At 36.3% G+C, this 19,844-nt stretch overlaps 1 protein-coding gene across 1 annotated transcript; it reads right to left on the bottom strand.

The window, feature by feature from the left end:
• Positions 1-329: 329 nt before the first annotated feature.
• Positions 330-818, bottom strand: LOC149206826 (uncharacterized). The gene has a single exon (XM_089397812.1). The coding sequence runs from the start codon at positions 816-818 to the stop codon at positions 330-332; it is 489 nt and encodes a 162-aa protein (XP_089253938.1).
• Positions 819-19,844: the final 19,026 nt, after the last annotated feature.

The raw sequence follows: 19,844 nt of genomic DNA, 5'->3' as shown, positions 1-19,844 counted from the left end.
GGTAAGGACTGAAGGAAGTAACGGTGTGGCCCACTTGAGGGCGGGCATTCATCAATCGAACGCGAGGTTCGGTCCACAGAAGGTTGAGGGATGGGAGATGATGAAGAAGGAGGTGTAGAGGGAACCGAGCAGACTAGAGAGTACAACAAATTAACTTCTGCTAATGAACCAACAAAACTCATAGTAGTAGTTAAATTAACAGAACCCATTGCAGCTTGAGATAAATGAGGAAGAGAGGAGGAGGGAATACCCGCAAATGCTGTGTCCCGAGATCGAGATTTGACTGGAGAAGGTTCAACTGCTCTGGTGGACTGATGAGATGCTGCCTACTACGGCTCCTGAATAGAGGGCAGAGTAGTCTCATGGATGTTCACTGGAGAAGGAAAATTTGATTCCTGAGTTTGAGTGGAGGATGAGACCAACAACTTTGTTGGAATAGGATTCTGCCCAGAAATTCTTGGGCAGTCTTTATAGAGATGCCCCACTTCGTGACATTTCCGACAGCGAAAAGGAATGCCTTCGTAATCCAATATTTGTCGTCGGGTAATGTCGCCCATCTGGAGCAAGTAGCTTTCTACCAATCCTTCTCTGGTGTCTAGGTGTACGAGGATACGAGCCATCGCCAGGCAGCCTATGTCTTGATAAGTTTTGTCGTGATCCAAGTAGACACCTAAGTCATCTCCTATAACCTTGAAGATCTCCTCCCCCCAAAACTGTAAAGGAAGAGTAGGCAGACGAACCCAAATTGGTCCAGCTCCATGGTTTTCCTTTTCCGGGTCGAACATCGGTGACCATCTTTTCAACAAAACTGGGGTCATCTCAATATGCCAATACTGAGTGAGAACGTAGTCAAACTAATCTAGGTGAGTGCAAAATCAGAGAAAACCAGCCTCGGGAGAGCGAGAGAATACCTGGAAGCTGAATTGAAGGTTTCCCCAAATATCAACGGTCCACTTCCGCAGGTGCATCTCTCGATAAGGCCAGCTTGTGCCATAGTGATGACTTCGCCAAAAATTAAACGCCTATCCCTTTCTCTGATTTTCGAATTTCTTGATTTTTTTGGTCGCTTAGGCAGCGTCTTGGCAGCCTGTTCACCGTCTGCAAGGCCAATGTCTTCAGAGTCTAGAGAGTGGTTGTCCTCTGTATCTAGCTCTTGTCCAGGAATGCCAATGAAGCAGCCTGAAGGGGGGGCAGAGCCAACCGGTTGGAAGGTTGTATAGAAAGGGGCAGATCCTAGGATGCCAAGCTGTTCGAACAGTAGCCCTTGAGGAGGGGGTTGTTGGCCACTCGTTCCTTCTCCTGAAGAGCCCGCACCTCCTTGAGTATTTGTTTCTACTGGAAGGGCTTGCGACCATTTGTTCAGTTCTGTAGGAGATGGGATGGGTAGGAAAGGTGCCTCCGAGCCCACTTCTGAGGTAAATATACCCTCCGAAACTGTCAGAAACGATTGCGAGTCTAGGGTCTGAGTTGTGACCTCCATGTCCTCCATTTGCATAATAACTGCCTCAACCCTTGTGACCGGAGGACTGGCTGACACCGGCTCGGACAGTGTGGGAATCGGTCGGGAGAAATTGACCCAGATGTCTTCCACGGTTAGTGAGTTTGTAGAGTAGTCTAAGAGTTGTTCTTCCATCCATTAGCCAGCTGCTTGGGGGATCAATGTGTCGTTTCAAGGAAACGGAGGTAAGGAGAAATCTTGTTGACCAACGATGGATAATAAAATGGGAGAGAAAAACAGTGGGGAAGGCTCCGTTCCATGATCCACCCTTCCATCGCTGTAACAACAGAGGCTTCCTTTGAAAGCAGCTAATAACCCTTGAGATCCCGGGGACTTTTGTCGTTGCGTTCTTGCAAAAAAATAAAACACTTAAAGTGGATGTGGGCAGGGCGAAGACAGTGGGATATATTATAATGACGCTGCCAGGCCTGACCCACAGGCCCGTATTCCCCTGGCAAGAATCTCGTGACCCCGGCTAGTAACCCTTTCGAATATCAATGGTAACAAAAACAGGAGCCAAACTAGAATTGCGTGGATAACAAGAACAGAAGGTAATATCCCAACGTGGTTTTTCCAAGAAACATCTACTCCTCATCTCTATGAGCTTGAAGGAGGAGTCCCCACAGACAGTTACATTGGGAAGCAAGTGCGGCCATCATTCAGGCTAAGCCAAAACGAAAAAACTGTTAATAATCCTTCTTTGCAGTTTGAGACCCAGCATCAAAACTTGCCGAGAAAACCCTCACCCCCCTGCCACCCCCCTCCCAAATTAACAAGCTCTCGTCTAGTTGTACCTAGATGGTGTGGCTACTCCAAAATATGCCTTCAAACCATTACAGAGCCCTACATGTCCACATGCAACATATTAAATTGCACATAAAAAACAAGACATCTTTCTTACAACCTTAAGGTAGAATTTCAATATAATCCATAGAAAAATCAAAGCATTTACCCCTTTTGATCCCATTTAATAGTTTCCTAAAACCATGCAATATTACCATAGAGCTATACATTATTTTCAGTAAAGAACTACTCATCGTATTCATAAATCACAATTAATAACACTTATCTAAGATCTAACAATGGATAAAACTGAAGGTGTGACTTCAATTTTCATCCTAGCAATATACTAGTAGTAACCTGCATTTCTTGCGGTAGCCACCCCTGAGCCAGATCCATGATCCAAGGGGATTCTCCAAGAAACATCAACTGGAAATCATGCTCAACACTAGGAGTATGGAATATTTTCATTACATGTGTTTTATCAACCCAAAAGTCCAATCCCGTCCATCATTCAATTTCTTTCAATGAAGAGAGAGAGAGAGCCCACCATCTCTTGCTGTTTGAATGCCTTTCTATCATTTTTTCTTGTGTGTCTCTTTATGTTCCTCATGAAAGGTTCTTCAATATATTTCTTTCTAGTTGCACATTTTATTAAGTAGTGGTTCTAGCTAACACCACTAAGGTTTTTCTTCCTTTTACCCCTCAGGTTGTGGATCTGTGGTCCCACTCTTCAGGTCATTTAAATAAATTTATAATAATTTATAATCAAAGTATAATTACATTAAAAAATTTATGAGGATTATACTAGGGGTGTTAAAAACCTCAACCCCTTAAGGGGAACAATATCCTTGGTGTTCTTAGCATAAAAATACTAAAACAAAACTGAGCTTTATAAACATCTCTTACATCCACTTATTCAACAACAAAATATGGGTAAAATACCTTTATTTTCTCAACCATCTCTCAGGTGAATTGATTGGGTACAAAGTTCTTCCATTGCACCTTGAACTACTTGATTACTCATTTTTGGAGCACGGTATTCCTCTAATGTCCATCCATTCCATCCATTGTGCTCAATCATCCTTCAAGAAACAATTTCAGATCATTGCTTTTTGGGGCACACCTAATGCACTCCTGATCCCAATTGGTATGCACATGATTCTATGAAAACCAATTCATCTTTCAAGTTTTGACATCCTTTTCTCTGCTTCATTAGTTCCTTAAGTGATTTGTTTCTTCTTTCTTGTAGTCACTCACATTTAATATTCAAGCATCCCCTTCTCTGCTTCCTTAGTCCCTTGGGTGATCCATCCCTTGGCAAGGAGTCTTTGTACAAGATGAATTCTCTTTTCCAAGTCATCCCTTGTTGGACATTAGATAAAACAACACTCCCCATGTGTTTTGTGACATGTGCTTAACCAACTCTTGTGGACCCATTAACTCCAACAATGTGTCCGTTTACAAACACCTACGGGTTTTGGTGTAATTGAAATCATGATTCCAACAAGTGGAATCAGAGCCAAAGGTCTCGAGTTCAGATCACACCCGACTCTCGCTGGGGGAAGATTGTTGGACATTGGATAAACCAATGCTCCCCATGTGTTCCGTGACATGTGCTTAACCACCTCTCATGGATCCATTAACTCTGGGGATGCATCCATTTACTATCACTTGCGGGCTTTTGTGTAATGGAAATCGTGATTCCAAAATCCCTCTACCTTGATTTAATAACACAAAACATGTGTCATGGTACAACTCATGGCGATCAATGCATATCACAGGGTTCCAACGTTAACAAAATGACCTAGTTTATGAAGTCTTCAACTCCATTATGATATTGCACACTATAATGTCATTAAGGTGATGTTGTTTACCTTGCAGTCAGTCTCATATACATATGTTGGGAAGTTTAATGATTCCCCTACATCATAAATTATTAAATCAATTTATAACATAACATAATCATATTAAAATGTAACTCTAAGTCATTATGAATAAGAAATTTAAACCAAATTAAAGCATAATCTTAGAAATATTTCCTTAAATTGATAATTAATACTTATATCTATATCTTCTTCTTTGCTTCTACATTGAGTTGTTTATTAGCTGAAGCAAGCACTCAATGTTGTGTGTGCTCCAAAAAATTTCCAACCATCTCTGTTGTCAACTCTAGCTCATTGAGTGGTTCTTAGCCTTAAGGAAATCACTCAGTGGCAGTCACACTGCTCCACACAGTCTTTTCGTACAACTCCATATTCAAATCTAGATCACTAAGTTGTTCTAAGCCCCAAGGAAAGAACTCAGTGGAGGTCACACTACTCCACACAATATTTTTGCATAGGTCCATCCTCAAACCCAACTCACTAAGTGGTTCTCAACCCCAAGGCAAGCACTCAGTGGTAGCCACACTGCTCTACGTAGTATTTTTGCACAACTCCCAATGGATTTCTCATGCTCACCTCCTAGTGAAAATAGGGACATTTCTTCTCCCACCAACTACTCACCTTCATAGGCCTAGACGACTTTCATTCTAGACAGTCTACCTCAACAAAGGATTTCCTCCATGGGCCCTCCTTAGTCCCTCACCCTTCTAGGCCCAAGAAACAACCATTCTAGGTAGTCTACCTATCCATGGGCTTTCTTGCATAGGCCCCCTGCCAGTCACCCACCCTTCTAGGCCCAGGAAACCCCCATTATGGGAAGTCCACTTGTTAAAGATATTTCCTACGAGGGGTAGTCTTTAGAGTCTTATAACCCAGTATCCATATTTCATGCTCTAATGACATATGCTTGGAGTCTTAAGGACAAGTCATGGTCTGTCATGATCCATTTCACTACTCATGGAGTCTTATAGTCAAGGTCCTAATTATTATTTTCTCCCGTGAGTTAAAAAAAGTGACACATACCGCAATGCCTTCCTGGAAGTCTTCTTCCCGAGATCCCAATGCAATATTGCTACCTATGTGACAACATTTAAATTATTTCATCATTAAAATGTTCATGAAATATAGCACATTCACAATGTTAAGTTTAGAAAACATCCTAGTATCCATGCATGGCATGCATTAATTTGCAAACAAAATTTTCGAAATTCATCCAAAGGATTCTCACCCAATTCCTTTCATTTTACTTTCTACCTTTCTATAATTATCATTGCTATTAGATGATATTTCTATTATTACAATATTCATCAATTTATTTAACTCAACATGTCCTCATCCATGTTGTTCATAAGCTCCTGGTTTTTAGCTTTTCTCCTTTTTCATTCATTCTCATCACAATTGCCAGGAGCATAAATATAATGTAAATACCAACAATGAGCCATTCTTTTCCACTTTCCGAATGGTGTTCCACACAACTTGGAACACATTAAATAACCTTGTTGCATCACCCAATCGTGGAAAATGCAATCTTTGATCTCATGTCATTCACACAACGAACATATTTTTAGAGATTGGTCACTTACTGTGCTACTATGATGATTTTCAACTAATGACCTATCAAGCCACACAATGTCATTATGCCTTACATATATCACCCACGCTATATTAAAATTTACGAAAAATTTCCTTTTTAAGCCATGTCCATGGCTATTACATTGTTTCCCATTTTATTTCAAGTGGACCCATCCAAGCCCATATTGGCTATTCTATCATCTTCTTCTGTCCTTTGACTACCATTTATCTTATGCATAGGGTTCAACCAAGATCTTGCACTTTTGGTTGGGTTTGACTTCAAATCTTCTCCATAGCTCCTCTTCTTTCACTTCTCACACCCAACCAACCATGAAGGCCAAACCACAAATGACAAGAAGAAAGAATAACAACAAAGAAAACCACAATGACAACACAAGACACAAACAAAAAGTAGCATGGCCATGCTCAAGGTCAACAGTCAAAATACCAAATAAAATATGAAATCAATTAATAAAATATAAAACATATAATTCATTAACCCATAACAACTCAATCCTATGATTTTTGGTGTTCAATGTGTCCTTCAAAACCATATATATATATATCAGACCGAGTCTTTTCCAAGGTTTTATGGCAACCTTAAAATTTTAACATTCCTCGAAATAGCTCATGGAGGGATTTGTTCTTTTAGGGGAACTTCCCTTTTCTTGTTGATGATGGACTTAGTCTTTGATATGTTGCACCATAACACTATCCATGCTTTTAATTGTTGCTGCAATTGAGTCTTATTATGTGCCACCATACACATCCAACTATTTTTTATATCAACGTAAAAAAATCGACTATTACCTTTCTATGCTAATACCAAACATGTTGATCTGCAACAATTCATACATCTAAAATTCATGTCAGTCACATGTTCCAAGGATCAATAATACATATCAACATGTTTATAACTATGTTATCACAAGATTGGAAATCAACCTTTTACAAAGACTAACATCATCAAATTTTTCAAATCAACCTTTTACCAAGGCTGACAACCATAACATATTCTACAATAAACTCATAGTCATCAACCATAGAACTACAACTAGCACCGAATTTCACTCCTATGCATATCAATTATATCAACACACCTCTCTTGTCTTAAAACATGATCATTCCTTCATGCACTCAAAATCACGTACTCATATCATGCACTTAATCAAGCATTCCAACAATACTTTAAGTGTGCATAAAGTTCAAGAGTCATAATCAATAATTTTTAGAACACTTATCTAGAGAAGACGACTGATTGGTAGCAAACATATTATTAATGTACTCACCACATTGTCACAACATGTAAATCAACATGCATAGATTCACCCGTGTCATTCTCTCATCAACATCTTATTTTTCATAGCCTTGGTTCCTCAAGACTACATCCAACACTTTCATTGATTCCTAATTGTGCTGTCAACCTACTCCTAGTTACATGTTTATCATTAACCACTATTAATCAAGTTATGGCAACAAAATAATAAAAGTATTTATGCCTGCACATCCATTATTGTATTCACCTAGCATACCTTCATGCATCTCGACATATCATTATTCAATATCTATTCGATGGACATGCCTCTCTAAACTATTTCATGTCTTACATTCTATTATGATTATACTATAATCATTAACTTATGACAGCTTCTCAAAACATCAAAGAAAATTATAAGCCAACAAGATATAAATTAAGATATTCCTCGTCATAATTTTGACACCATCATTCAGTCATGAACTTTTGCAATCCTATTAGGCTTCTCTAAGGAATATTGTCAACATTCTGCATGTTTATCTTACTGCATCAACTCAAATCAATATTTAAGTAACATTAGTGTATTTGTACATACAAAAAAATAATCTCACATAACCACATATGCATGCAGTAAATAATCACCAACGAAATTCATCAGACAACAAACATTTGCACCCAACAAACAATCATTCTTTAAATAACACATAGTTCTAAGTTTGTCATCTCCAAAGGTATAATGTAGAACCTTTGCTCTTCATTTCATCTGTCATAGAGCCCATCCAATCCAAGTGTTGAACTTGGAAGCTCTTATACCACTTTGTAATTACCCAGTTCCCTCAATGAATTATAGAGGTTACAGGGTACCCATTTTTTTTTTTTTTCCATTTACTACCTTGACTATAAGCTCTGTATACTCCTCTGCCACATACCCCTATCAAATTTATTCTAACCACACTTGTAAAAACTTGATTTTCATCTCTCATACATTCTATCAAACAATTTACATGTAAACCTTTCTTCAAATACTTTGTATACAACCAATTAAGTAGTATTTTTCTTGTATACATTCTGTCAAACATTTTGTACGAAATTAAATCAAAGCCATTACTATGATTCCACTTGTAACATACTAACTGAAATGTACCACTCAATACTGCGACTTTTGATTTTTGATCTTTGAGCTATTTTATCAAATAATTTGTATGGAAATTGTAACAAAACACCTTTAACACATTTCATCAAATTATTCTCATGAAAATAGGCATATATTAGCTACAACAATACTATCATACAACTATACTATCCCCAACCAAAAAACAACATTTTCGTTTGGACATTTCATCAAATAGTTTGTATGTAATGAATTGTTAAACCATTTAGGAATTTCTTCAAATATTTTGCATGCAAACTAATATATAAAATTCCTCATGTCATATCTTTTAAATTTTAGTAGTACAAGATCTAAAAACTAAATCATATTATCAATGGGAGTTCCCCTCACTATGGTCCAAGTTTTAGCTTTTGGAACCTCCTAGAAGAAAACTTATAGAAAAAATGTCAACATGATCTGTTTGATGCATGATTTTAGGAGAATTCAAGAAGCTTGAATTCCTTTGATATTATCTCCTAAAATATCATGACCCAAGTTTTGAAATTTGGACTAGACGATAATGATATTTTCCATCCCTATGGATGAAGTTTAAACTTTTCGAACCTCCCATAGGAAAAGTTATAGTAGAAATTCCAACATAACCTATTTGATGCACGATTTTAGGATTATTTAGGAAGCTTAACTTCCCTTGATCATTTATCCTAAAATATTTCGATCCAAGATATGGAAGTTAGATCATATTATCAACATGATTTCCCCTTAGCATGGTCAAATCTTCAACTTATCGAACTTCCCAGATGAAAATTTATAGCAGAAAAGTGAGAAATTGTAATTACAGAGCTTTGCACGTCCACATGACACTTATTAACTTGCACATAAAATCAAGACATCTTTCTTATAGCATAAAGGTATAATTTCAATACAATCCACAAAACGATCAAGGCATTTTCCCTATTGATTCCATGCAACCATTTCCTACTTCCATGCAAGATTTTAAGATGGCTATACATTAATTTCAATAAAGAACTATTCATCATATTCATAGCTCACAATTAATAACACTTATGTGAGATCTAACAATGTCTAACACTCAAGGTGGGGATTTTATTTTCCACCCAACCATATACTATGTGTAGCTTGTATTTCTTGCAGTAGTCACCCCCGATCCAGATCCATGATCCAAGGGATTCTTCAAGTAAACTCAACTAGAAATCATGCTTAGCACTAGGAGTATGGGAATTTTTTGTGATAGGTGGTTTATCATCCCAAAAATTGAGTTATACCCCTCATCCAATTTCTTTCAGAGAGAGAGAGAGAGAGAGAGAGAGAGAGAGAGAGAGAGAGAGCCCACCGTTTCTTACTGTTCGAATGTCCTTTTATCATTTTTCTTGTGTGTCTCTTCATGTTCCTCATGGACCATTATTCAATATCTTTCTTGCTAGATACACATTTGATTAAGTAGTGGTGCCAACTAACAACACTCAATTTCTTCTTCCTTTTCCCCCTAAGATCATGGATTATGTGGTCCAACACTTCATACCATTCAAATAAATTTATAATTAATTATAATTAGAGTGTAATTACGTTACAAAAATCAGGGGGAGTATACCAGGGGTGTTATAGTTGGGATATACATGGATGATTTTTTAGTTTATTATAATTCTTTTCATGAAGCCTTAGAAAATTTCAAATAATTATTAATAATATGTCAAGAGGCTAACCTTTCTTTGAGTAATTTGAAATGGCATATGATGTTCAATGCATGAATAGATCTTGGTAATTTTATTTTTAGTTCAGTTATATAGGTTGATCCTGCCAAGGTCGAGCTTATTGTGTATATTCTAGTGCCAAAGTCACAAAATGAGGTGAGAAGTTTCTTAAGCAATGCTGACTATTATAGGAGATTTATTGAGCATTTTGCTAGGATAGTTGCTCCTTTATTTCATTTTCTTTCTAAGGATACTCACTTTTCCTAGAATAATGATTGCCAACATGATTTTGAGATGCTTAAATAAAAACTTACTTAGACACCTATCTTGAGGGACCTAATTGGTCCCTTCCATTTCACATTTCTACGGATTCCTCAAAGACAATTGCTGGCATAGATTCTGGACAAAAAGAAGGACAATGTTCTCACACCATTTATTTTGCTAGTAAAAACATTATGCCTATTGAGTTAAATTAAACAATTATAGAGGAATATTTTTTAGCTATAATATGTGCGATCAATAATTTTAGACACTATATTATAGGATATGAGGTATTTGTGCATACAAATAATTTCATTATTAAGTACTTGATGAAAAAAAAACTAATAGATGAGTAATTAGATGGTTTTTTTGTTACGAGAATTTAATATTATTTTTTTAGATAGGCCTAGTAAATCTAACCTTATGGCTGATTCTCTTTCTTAATTGAATAGTCTAGGTCAAATAATTCATGTAGTTACGAGAATTTAATATTATTTTTTTAGATAGGCCTAGTAAATCTAACCTTATGGCTGATTTTCTTTCTTAATTGAATAGTCTAGGTCAAATAATTCATGTAGACAATACTTTCTTTGATGAGAATATGTTTGTTGGTTCTACTAACTCTATGTGATTTTCAAACATCACAAACTACTTGGTTATAGGAAAAACACCATCACATCTCTCTATTAGAGAAAAGAAAAAAATCATCAAGTCTAGTGCCTCTTATTCCTTGGTTTAGGGAGAAACATTCTGCACTATAATTGATGTGGTCATCCAAAGATGTATGCGAGAATATGAAGTGTTTGACATATTGAACGATTCCCACGATGAACCATGCAAGGTTCATTTTGTTGAAAAAAGGATTGCTTACAAGGTCCTTCATTCAAGATAGTATTGGCCTACCCTCTTTTGAGATGCTAAGGAATATGTTCGTAGATATCATACATATCAACCAATAGACTGCCCAGTGTAGGCCGAATAAATTCCTTTACATCCCCAGGTACTTGGGGAGCCCTTTGAAAAATGGGCCGTTTACTTTATGGGACTGATTACTCCAGTATCACAAAAGAAAAGGTATATTCCAGCTTGTACTAATCACGTAACTAATTGGGCAGAAGCTAAAGCACTTTCTCATGCTACTGAAAAATCAATTGTAGATTTTTTTATTTGAGTACATATTTACGGATTGTGGTGTGCCTAGATAAATTGTTATTGATCAGGGGACAAAATTCACTTCGAGGATTGTGAATACCATCACTAAATAGTATCAGATCATGCACCAAAAATCCTGACCATATCATCCATAGGCCAATGCCCAGGTGGAGTCCACCAATGAAATTCTTGAACCTATTATGACCAAGACAATACAGATGCATCATAAATATTGGGTGAGATAAGTTCTAGAGGCTTTGTGGTTATACATGATTACATGGAGAAAAAATACTGGGCATACTCCCTATGAGTTGGTGTATGGCAAGAAAATCCTCTTGCTAATTTAATTTCAGTTGAGAAATTTTAGAATTGATGTTCACTTGGATATAGAGCTCTGAGAGGCACAACAACAGAGGCTTCAACAACTTAATGAGAATCTATCCGACATGGAATGTATCTTAAATAAGAAAAATATAAAAAATAATTAACTTATAATTAGGGGAATTAATCTCCAAAATAGTCAAACTCATTATCCCACCAGAAATCTTTCACGGCTACACGATTTAAAATGTCATGTTAACTGGTGTGGTTTGCATGTATAAAAACGTGAGTTGAACTAACAAATTTAAATTTTCTTTTGGTGGGTTATTTTTTAGACCATTTTGACATACCTAGGTGAATTTCAGTCGTCAGCCTTCCCTGTCGTCATCCTGCCTTCATTCCCTCCCTCATGAAATCCTTGGCTAAATTTAGGATGCCATTCCATATCAAACCATATTGGATGCAATTCTAGATCAAACCAGAAGGGATTGCAAGATGATGGAAGACACTGGTAAGATACATTAAAATTTATTTGTAGAATGATGATTTTTTTATTTTATATATGCTTTTGTTTCATATTCGCGTGACCTTTATCCAGGTTTCTTAAAGAAAACCACTGAAAAATATTTATTACATTTCTTCTTAATTTCCATTCTGCATTTTTTTCTAACTAGGTTGGCTATATTTTATGTAGAAATATTTTAGGACTCAAAATAATTTATCAAACCATATCAAATTCTCTAGGCCGTTTGCCTTGCTTGACCTCCTATGAACATACCAAGACATACAATGATATAATATCAGATGTGATTCTAGATCAAACCAAAAGGGATTGCAAGATGATGGTAGTCACTAGTAAGAGACATTTAAATTTATTTGCAGAAAGACGATTTTTGTTTTATATATGCTTCTATTCAGGATTCTTGTGACCTTTACCCAGGTTTTATGAAGAAAACCACACAAAAATATCTATTACATTTCTTTTTTTAATTTCCATTGTGTCTTTTTTTCTTTTCTTTCTAAACATGCTAGCTATATTTTATCACATAAATCTTATACTCAATTTATTTTATGTAGAAATCATATCCGACACAAGGAGAAACAAAATCAAAGATTATATTAAGGGTTAGTATAACATTTATATCATGCATAAATAAATTTATTGCTTTACCCACTATTGGTTTCCAATTCAGAGATCTCATGTGTAACTTGTGTAGCTCATTTGGGCATATTTTCATTACCACATATTACATCATTTTATAGAATCAATCATGTTTAGTACAAACTCTAATACATTTCCACATAAAGAATGAAAGCCATTCCATCTAGAAGTTGTGGAAGAAGCATTTCAAATACTTGTCGAAAATGATGTTAGACGAGAAAAACAAAGACAAATGAAGTAACAATTAGCCTTACAATGACAAAATACACAAATTCTGTATGCTAAAAATGATTCTTGGAGTGATGATGAAGTAGAGTCCAACGGTAATGATGTCCAGGTCCAACGTAATAATGTAAGAAAACCTTATGAATTCTAATGTCACTCATTTATATGGTTTATTAGGAGAAAGGCTCCAATGCTTGATACATTTTCTCTTATTAAAGGAGAAAAAGATTCAGGAGAAATCAATATATGCAAATTTATTGATGAGTCCCATAAAGGAAATGTAGAGTGGACATGCCTAGATCCTTTCAGTAATGATGCAATTATTTACATTATTGGTACGAGTGGCACATGGATATGTAGTATGGATGGTGTTCTTCCTATTCAAATGGTGTATGTAGATGAACATGGGAAGCTTATTCTGCACCATCCTTCATTGTCTGAAATAAAATCACAATTATCTTTAAGTGGGTCATATGTGTTGGCATTGATGTTTTGATATAGTGTTGATGGTTGGAATTGATGTCAACCTAATGACATGAGTTTTTGGTACCATGTGATGTAGAGGTACGTGGTTTGTGCGTTGGTTGCAGACCTTAGTTCAGTGGTTGCAAGTGTTGGTGCATGTATTTTGCCTGTATGTTTATGTCTTGGCAGAATGTGGAGCTGCTACACCTAGTTGACAGTGATAAAGACTATCAAGTTATGATTATGGTACTTGGTGTGCATGTGGATGGGTTTTAGCTTGTATGATCAACTGTAGGGCCTATCATTTATGGTATGAAGGTCATGCATATGTTGAAGTAGCTATGGAGAAGTTTGATGGCTTAAGTGTTAGTGCAACTGATGGATGGCATTCAAGTCAACCTGGCTTGACTTGTGATGAAGATGGAGTTGTGACAATGGTTTATTGAGTGTTAGAGTGGCTACAATGGGTTCTCGAGGTGTTGTAGAAGGCTTTAAAGTAGTGGAGCGAGTTTGGGTAGATTCCAAGCTAAGGAAATTTGTTTTTGGCCATCCTCTACCTCAGTCGCATGGATGGAGGCTTATGGAAGTGATTGAAAGTTTTCAGTTGCTTGTTGGAAGTGGTGTGGGAGCGACTGTAGTTGAGTTCAAAAAGGCTTGTGCATTCGACCGAATGAAAACATGAAATTTAAATCACATTCCTCACACAAAATTGGAATTAATTTGTTTTCAGTGAAGTTTATGATCAAAATTTTATAGAAAAATGTTGAGACAAGACGTCGAGCCTCTAGAAGGTGATCAAATTTGAAACTATCAAAAGGCTAGTGGAATAAGTGGTTTGATTTGGTCAATAAGTCTAGCTCAATCAAATCTGAAGCATGTGAAAAGGTTTTGGGTGAGCTCCATCACCTATAGAATTAATTGATTTAATCACCTTCAGATATTACAAATATGTGGATAAAGGTGGCCCATTTGGTTGGTTCTTTTGTGTGAGAAAATTGTCATAGTGTTTTGGAGAACCAATAGTGAGGAGAGTGAATTTGTTGTAGCAGAGTGTGCATGAAGGTGTAGCAATAGTAGAGACAAAAGTATGCATGATTGAAGACTATTTGTATGTAGAAGAAAAGTGACATAATTATTAAGGAGTTTTCTAATGCATTTGTGATTGTAGGGGTAGAATTTTTATTTAAGTTTATATATGCTACTGATATGATTGTAATAGATTGGATGCAACAATGTCTCATGTTTTTATATGGCAATATTATATTGCATCATTGAGATTTTTCATCTAGATTATTTGTAGCTAATATATTGAGGCTATGTGAGTTGAGGATGGTGTGTGGATGTGAGAGAGAGCTAATATTTGAGTTTGATTCAGTGGTTGATGTTTTGTATTGTGAGTGATGATAATGTGCTATGACGATATTTCTATTGTGATGTTCATGTTGAGAAGCTCTGAGGTTCCAATTTTAAAATGCATGAAAGGTGAACCACATAGAGAAGTGGGGTGGGTGCTCCAACAAAACAAGTATTCAAAACATAGTTCTTCATAATTCCAATTGGAGTTGAGAAAGGCTCGATGGTCTTGGACGCTTCTAGTGGATGGTGGTCCATAGAGTCATGTGATGGAGATCAAAGTTATTTTCAGATAGTTGCCATATTGTAATCTCTATGTAATTATTTGCTTGACAGAAAATAAAATATATTGAACAATGCAGCAATAACAAGTGTGGTTTTCGACCCAGATGGGGTTTTCAACCATATATCTTGTGTTCCTATGTGATGTTATGATTTGTGTTGGCTTGAGGGGGTCTGACCTAGGTTCAGAGTTAATTAGCCAAACAAATCCCTGTACTACTGGCCCTTTCGGCAATAGCCTACAGAGTGCAGACTGACGTCTCACCAGAAGCAGTATGGGGGGATGCTGGAACCAAGTTTCCGCACCTTTGAGATGTCTGAGGGGTCGGTTTAGTCCAACTGTGAATACCTTCGCGCAGGTCACTTCACGCGCTATCCTAACCTGCGAGGCCTTCATGATCTGTTATAATCGCCTTCGAGCAGCCCTAACCAGGGGCTGAGGTGATTTCGTGTTGCTAAAGTAGCGATCTGTGCTACTTTCCCAAGTTACACCATGTATATTACCTATTTTCTTATAACATTTAGTTATCTTTGTGCAAACAAATACTTTATCTTATATTCACTTTATCAACACATTCATATAAGTTCACACATCATATAAACAATAGAAATGCAATTTATATTCGATACATTTAATGCACAAAACAGGAAAAAGATACACAAAAATGATTTAAAAATTCTCTTTATTACTTCTCCAAAGGTTACAGACTTGACTCGCCCTGCGCATTCAGTTACAGGGGTCTGCGCACTCACCTGCGGACTACTAGACCTCTGTGCACTCAATTGTAGAGCCTTCTCCTACTCTACGACCCAAATACATGACTCGACACTTCAACTAAGACTCAATTCTTCCTCATTAGATCTTACTGGGTTTGGTTAACTTATTTACAACTTAGAGCCTTTCTCTATTTATACAATCCCATGGTCCGCGAACCATGAGTAGATCTCTAAAGCTGACATTACATTACAAAAATGAGGGTGGACAACCCTATGAATCATTTACAATCTTCGTGCTCCGCGCCCACAAAACATAGAGTCTTTACATTGAATTTGGTCAAAATCTGGGCTTTAAGCCCCAAAACATGCCTTGGGGGATCCCTCGCCGAACAATTTGTGTCTCATTGTGAATGTTTATTTCATATGTTATGGCTCTCATGTGCTGATTCTAGTTGAAGTTGCATGTTCAGATCTAACACTTATTTGTTAAGTGATGAATTGATTAGTATATTGGAGTATTTTTTTTTATTGTTGTGAAATTATTATCACTACTGATTCACCCCCACCCCTCTGAGTAGCGATCCTGGTTCCAACAATTAGTATCATAGCACAATTCCTTTTAGTGCAGATTCACTGCTGGAGGGTAGATCATGGGTAACCAGGGAAGATTTGAAGCATATGGAGTTCCTTTTCTACATGGATCAAATTATATGCTTTGGAAGGTGAAATTTGGTGTATATTTCAAATCTTGATGTGAATATTTTTATCTCAATTGATATGGCACACAAGATGAATTTAATGAGGAAGCAAAGAAGATCATTTTGAAGGGATTGTCAAATCATGATGTAGCTAAAGTGAGACACTACAGATCTAGAAAAGAAATCATGGACAAGCTACATAGTTTGTATGGAAGAGAAAGGGTTCAAGATTCATAAATTATTGAAAAACCCCTTGCATTCTTGAAGAGAAAGAGAGTGATAAAAATTTCTCCACATTCATAGTAGTGGTAGATCCAATTTTATCTCAAGAAGATAGTGAAAGTAGTCGTGAGAGGAATGATATGCAAATAATTGATATAAAGATACAACATGAGGAAGTCATTAAATAAAACGAGAATTTTTCAAACTAGCATCAAGATTGGGAAGCCTATTGTGCAAGACTAGAAAAGGAATTAGCCTCTTTGAGATGCGAGCTTGAAAAGGAAAATAATTAGCTATCCCAATATTGAAAATTGGAGAAAAGCACGAAAATTTTGGATGAAATCCTCATCAGTAAAAGATCCCGCTTATCAAAACTGGATTGGGCTTCGAAGAAGAATCATGCCTTGTGAAGGAAAAGGAGAAAGTTGAGGGCAATCATGTAGTAGATAATCACAATTCCACCACCTTTGAAGTCAATCAAGGACCTATGAAGCAACATCATCAAAAGAAGCCAAAGAAGAAAAGATATTATCAGCAAAAGCAAAGAAAAGAAGATCATAATCACAACATCAAAAAATTCATGAAGATAAGGAAACAATCAAGTTTTCATGGTCTAACAAATAAAAACACAAGGTATCCAAGTTTATTTTATGGGTATTGTTTTTCTTGGAATCATTATGGCCATCATGCTAGAGAATGTAAATATTTTGCAAGAAAATAAAGATTTTTGGATAACCATTGTTTCAAGTGTGGTAAAGATGGCCACAAAGTTATAGCTTGTATATATGACATGATCCAACCAAAAAAAAGAGCAATCCCACCATTGAAGACCAATAAGGTATGGAGGAGAAAATATGAGTTGCTAAGAACTAGCTCTTCAAAGGACATCAAGGAAGAATGTTTTGTTTTGCGAAAAGATAATCTACTAAGGGGGAGTATATATTTTTCTTGTTCCCAATGGGAGATGGATTAAAAGATAAGCCAAAATTGATAGGGGCATGTGATTAAAAGGAGGAATTTTTTAGCTTCATGCATCTATTCATTATAGGTCCACAAGATCATTTTGAGGCATAGAAGGAGAACGCATGAGTCCAGGGGGAGTTATACAAGGTTGATATATTACATGTATTTTTATCTTTTTTTGTTGATGGTTCTAGCCATGTTGTGTGAATATAATTTTTCTATCTATGCATACTAACAAAAGTTTATGCAGCAAGCAACAATAGTTGATGGAAATATGACATATTCTTAGGGGGATTTTAATATGGCTTTATGTTTTTGCATGTATATCACTTATGTCATGAATGATACTAGAAGTTTGGTGATAGTTTGAGAGAGTGATGTTACTCTCATTGAAACCCTAACTCTTGTACTTCATTAGATAGTCATCTATCTCATGAGGAAGGGTCATTAGTATATGTATGTGTCTTAGAAAATTGTTGGTAGGTTTTTGTTGAACAGTGGTTGTCATTGATGTCAACCCAAGCAGCATTAGGGGATACCCCTAACTTGAAAGGGAATTTTGACTTGAAAACTTACTATATTTTGATTCAAGGATATTCAATATGGATTCAACTCATCGAGATGTTTCCATTGATATATGACACGCCAAGTAATTCTTCACGGTTTGAGAGATATTCATGTTTGAAGTTAGTAACCCCAGTTAGTGGGCTAAAATCCTATGGGGTTGTGGCATGGCACTCATAATTGGTTGTGATCATTGAATAGTAAATAATTACTAATAAAAAAATTTCTCCTAAAATCCCTCCAACGTTCACTTGTTGATGACCCTCTCAACTCAAGACATTCGTACAAATAATGACCCTCATATCCTCCTCTAGTAGGGATTTTGTGGCTTCAAACAGGTCATCATGGAATTTTCGCTATAATTTTTTTTTTGTGAAGCTTCAGAACCTGAAATTAAAATCCATTTGAGAAAAAATCTTGATGAACCTTGTGACTGATTGTAAGATCTTGGTTTGCTATATTCAGAGATATGATCCGAGGAAATTAATGTTTTTGCAGGATCCTGAATTCCATGTCAAATAGGTGACGTTGGGAAAATCATCATAACTTTCTCTCTGAGCATTGGATTCAAATTTCATAAATATTCAAAGAAAGAGGATAGCCTTTAGTTTGTTGAGTAGCATTTTTAGGTTCGAAGGTCACGATATTGACACGTGGAACTTCGTACAAGTTCGCTCTATTGAACCAGTCTATAATCAGGTCATTGTGAGAGATTGTTTATAACTCTTTCTTGAAGAATCCAATCTTGATCAGACATGTGGGGTTGGAAAGAGGACTTAGAGGTCTCCCATAGGAAGAAATTTCAGACCTTTGAGATCTGAAATTACATAGATACAATAGATTCAATATCGAGCTCCTAGAAGGCAAGAAAAAACATGCATTCAAGGATCACTACAGTAAGGACCACACATCAACAGTCAAGGGTAAGTCTCCTACATCAAGGTATGTATGATTAAGTGTTTACATTTGAATTTTGAGTATCGTCTCTGACATATGTTTTTGCAGGACAACGTAAGCATATACAGGGTCTCATTTATATCTCTATGTCTCTATATGTCATAGTTAGTTTTGATACCACATTTCGGATGTCCTATTCTTGATACTACACATTTGATGCTACACCAAGTCTGCTAAATCTATATGATGTTGTAAGTTCATGTTACTTTTCTTGTCATAGTTGTAGAATGGTGTCCGTTGTTGTACTTAGAACTTGGTTCATCACAAGTCTAGGGTCTGTCATTAGTTTCTATTGTATATATCTTTAGGTCAGTTTTGGATATAGTCTTGCATAGAGTCAAGGCCTATATCAAGAGTGGGAGTCTATGTCTACTGCTGCAACAAGTCAACAACAAAAATGAAAAAAACATTTCAGGTATACATTGTAATTTTAATTTGTATTTATTCATTATTATGCACTTACATGTGTTTTGCAGGTAGAGGTAAGTTGAAGGGTATTTTGTTTTTCTTTTGAGATTGGGTTTCACTGGGAAAATTTGCATGTCGGTAGAAGAAGATTCAAGGACAACATCAAGAAAGCATTCAAGGGATGAAGTATCAAATCAAAGGAATCATTGCAACGGAACATCCTTTAAAGACTTGAAAACCATCCGTATATTGTTGAGAAGTATCAAGGCCAAGAGTCATCATT

This window comes from Pinus tabuliformis, chromosome 1_2 (assembly GCF_031772625.1).
Source record: "Pinus tabuliformis cultivar Carrire ecotype Pingquan chromosome 1_2, CPIR1, whole genome shotgun sequence".
Taxonomy (NCBI): Eukaryota; Viridiplantae; Streptophyta; class Pinopsida; order Pinales; family Pinaceae; genus Pinus; species Pinus tabuliformis.
This window is presented reverse-complemented; position numbering and strand designations above follow the sequence as displayed.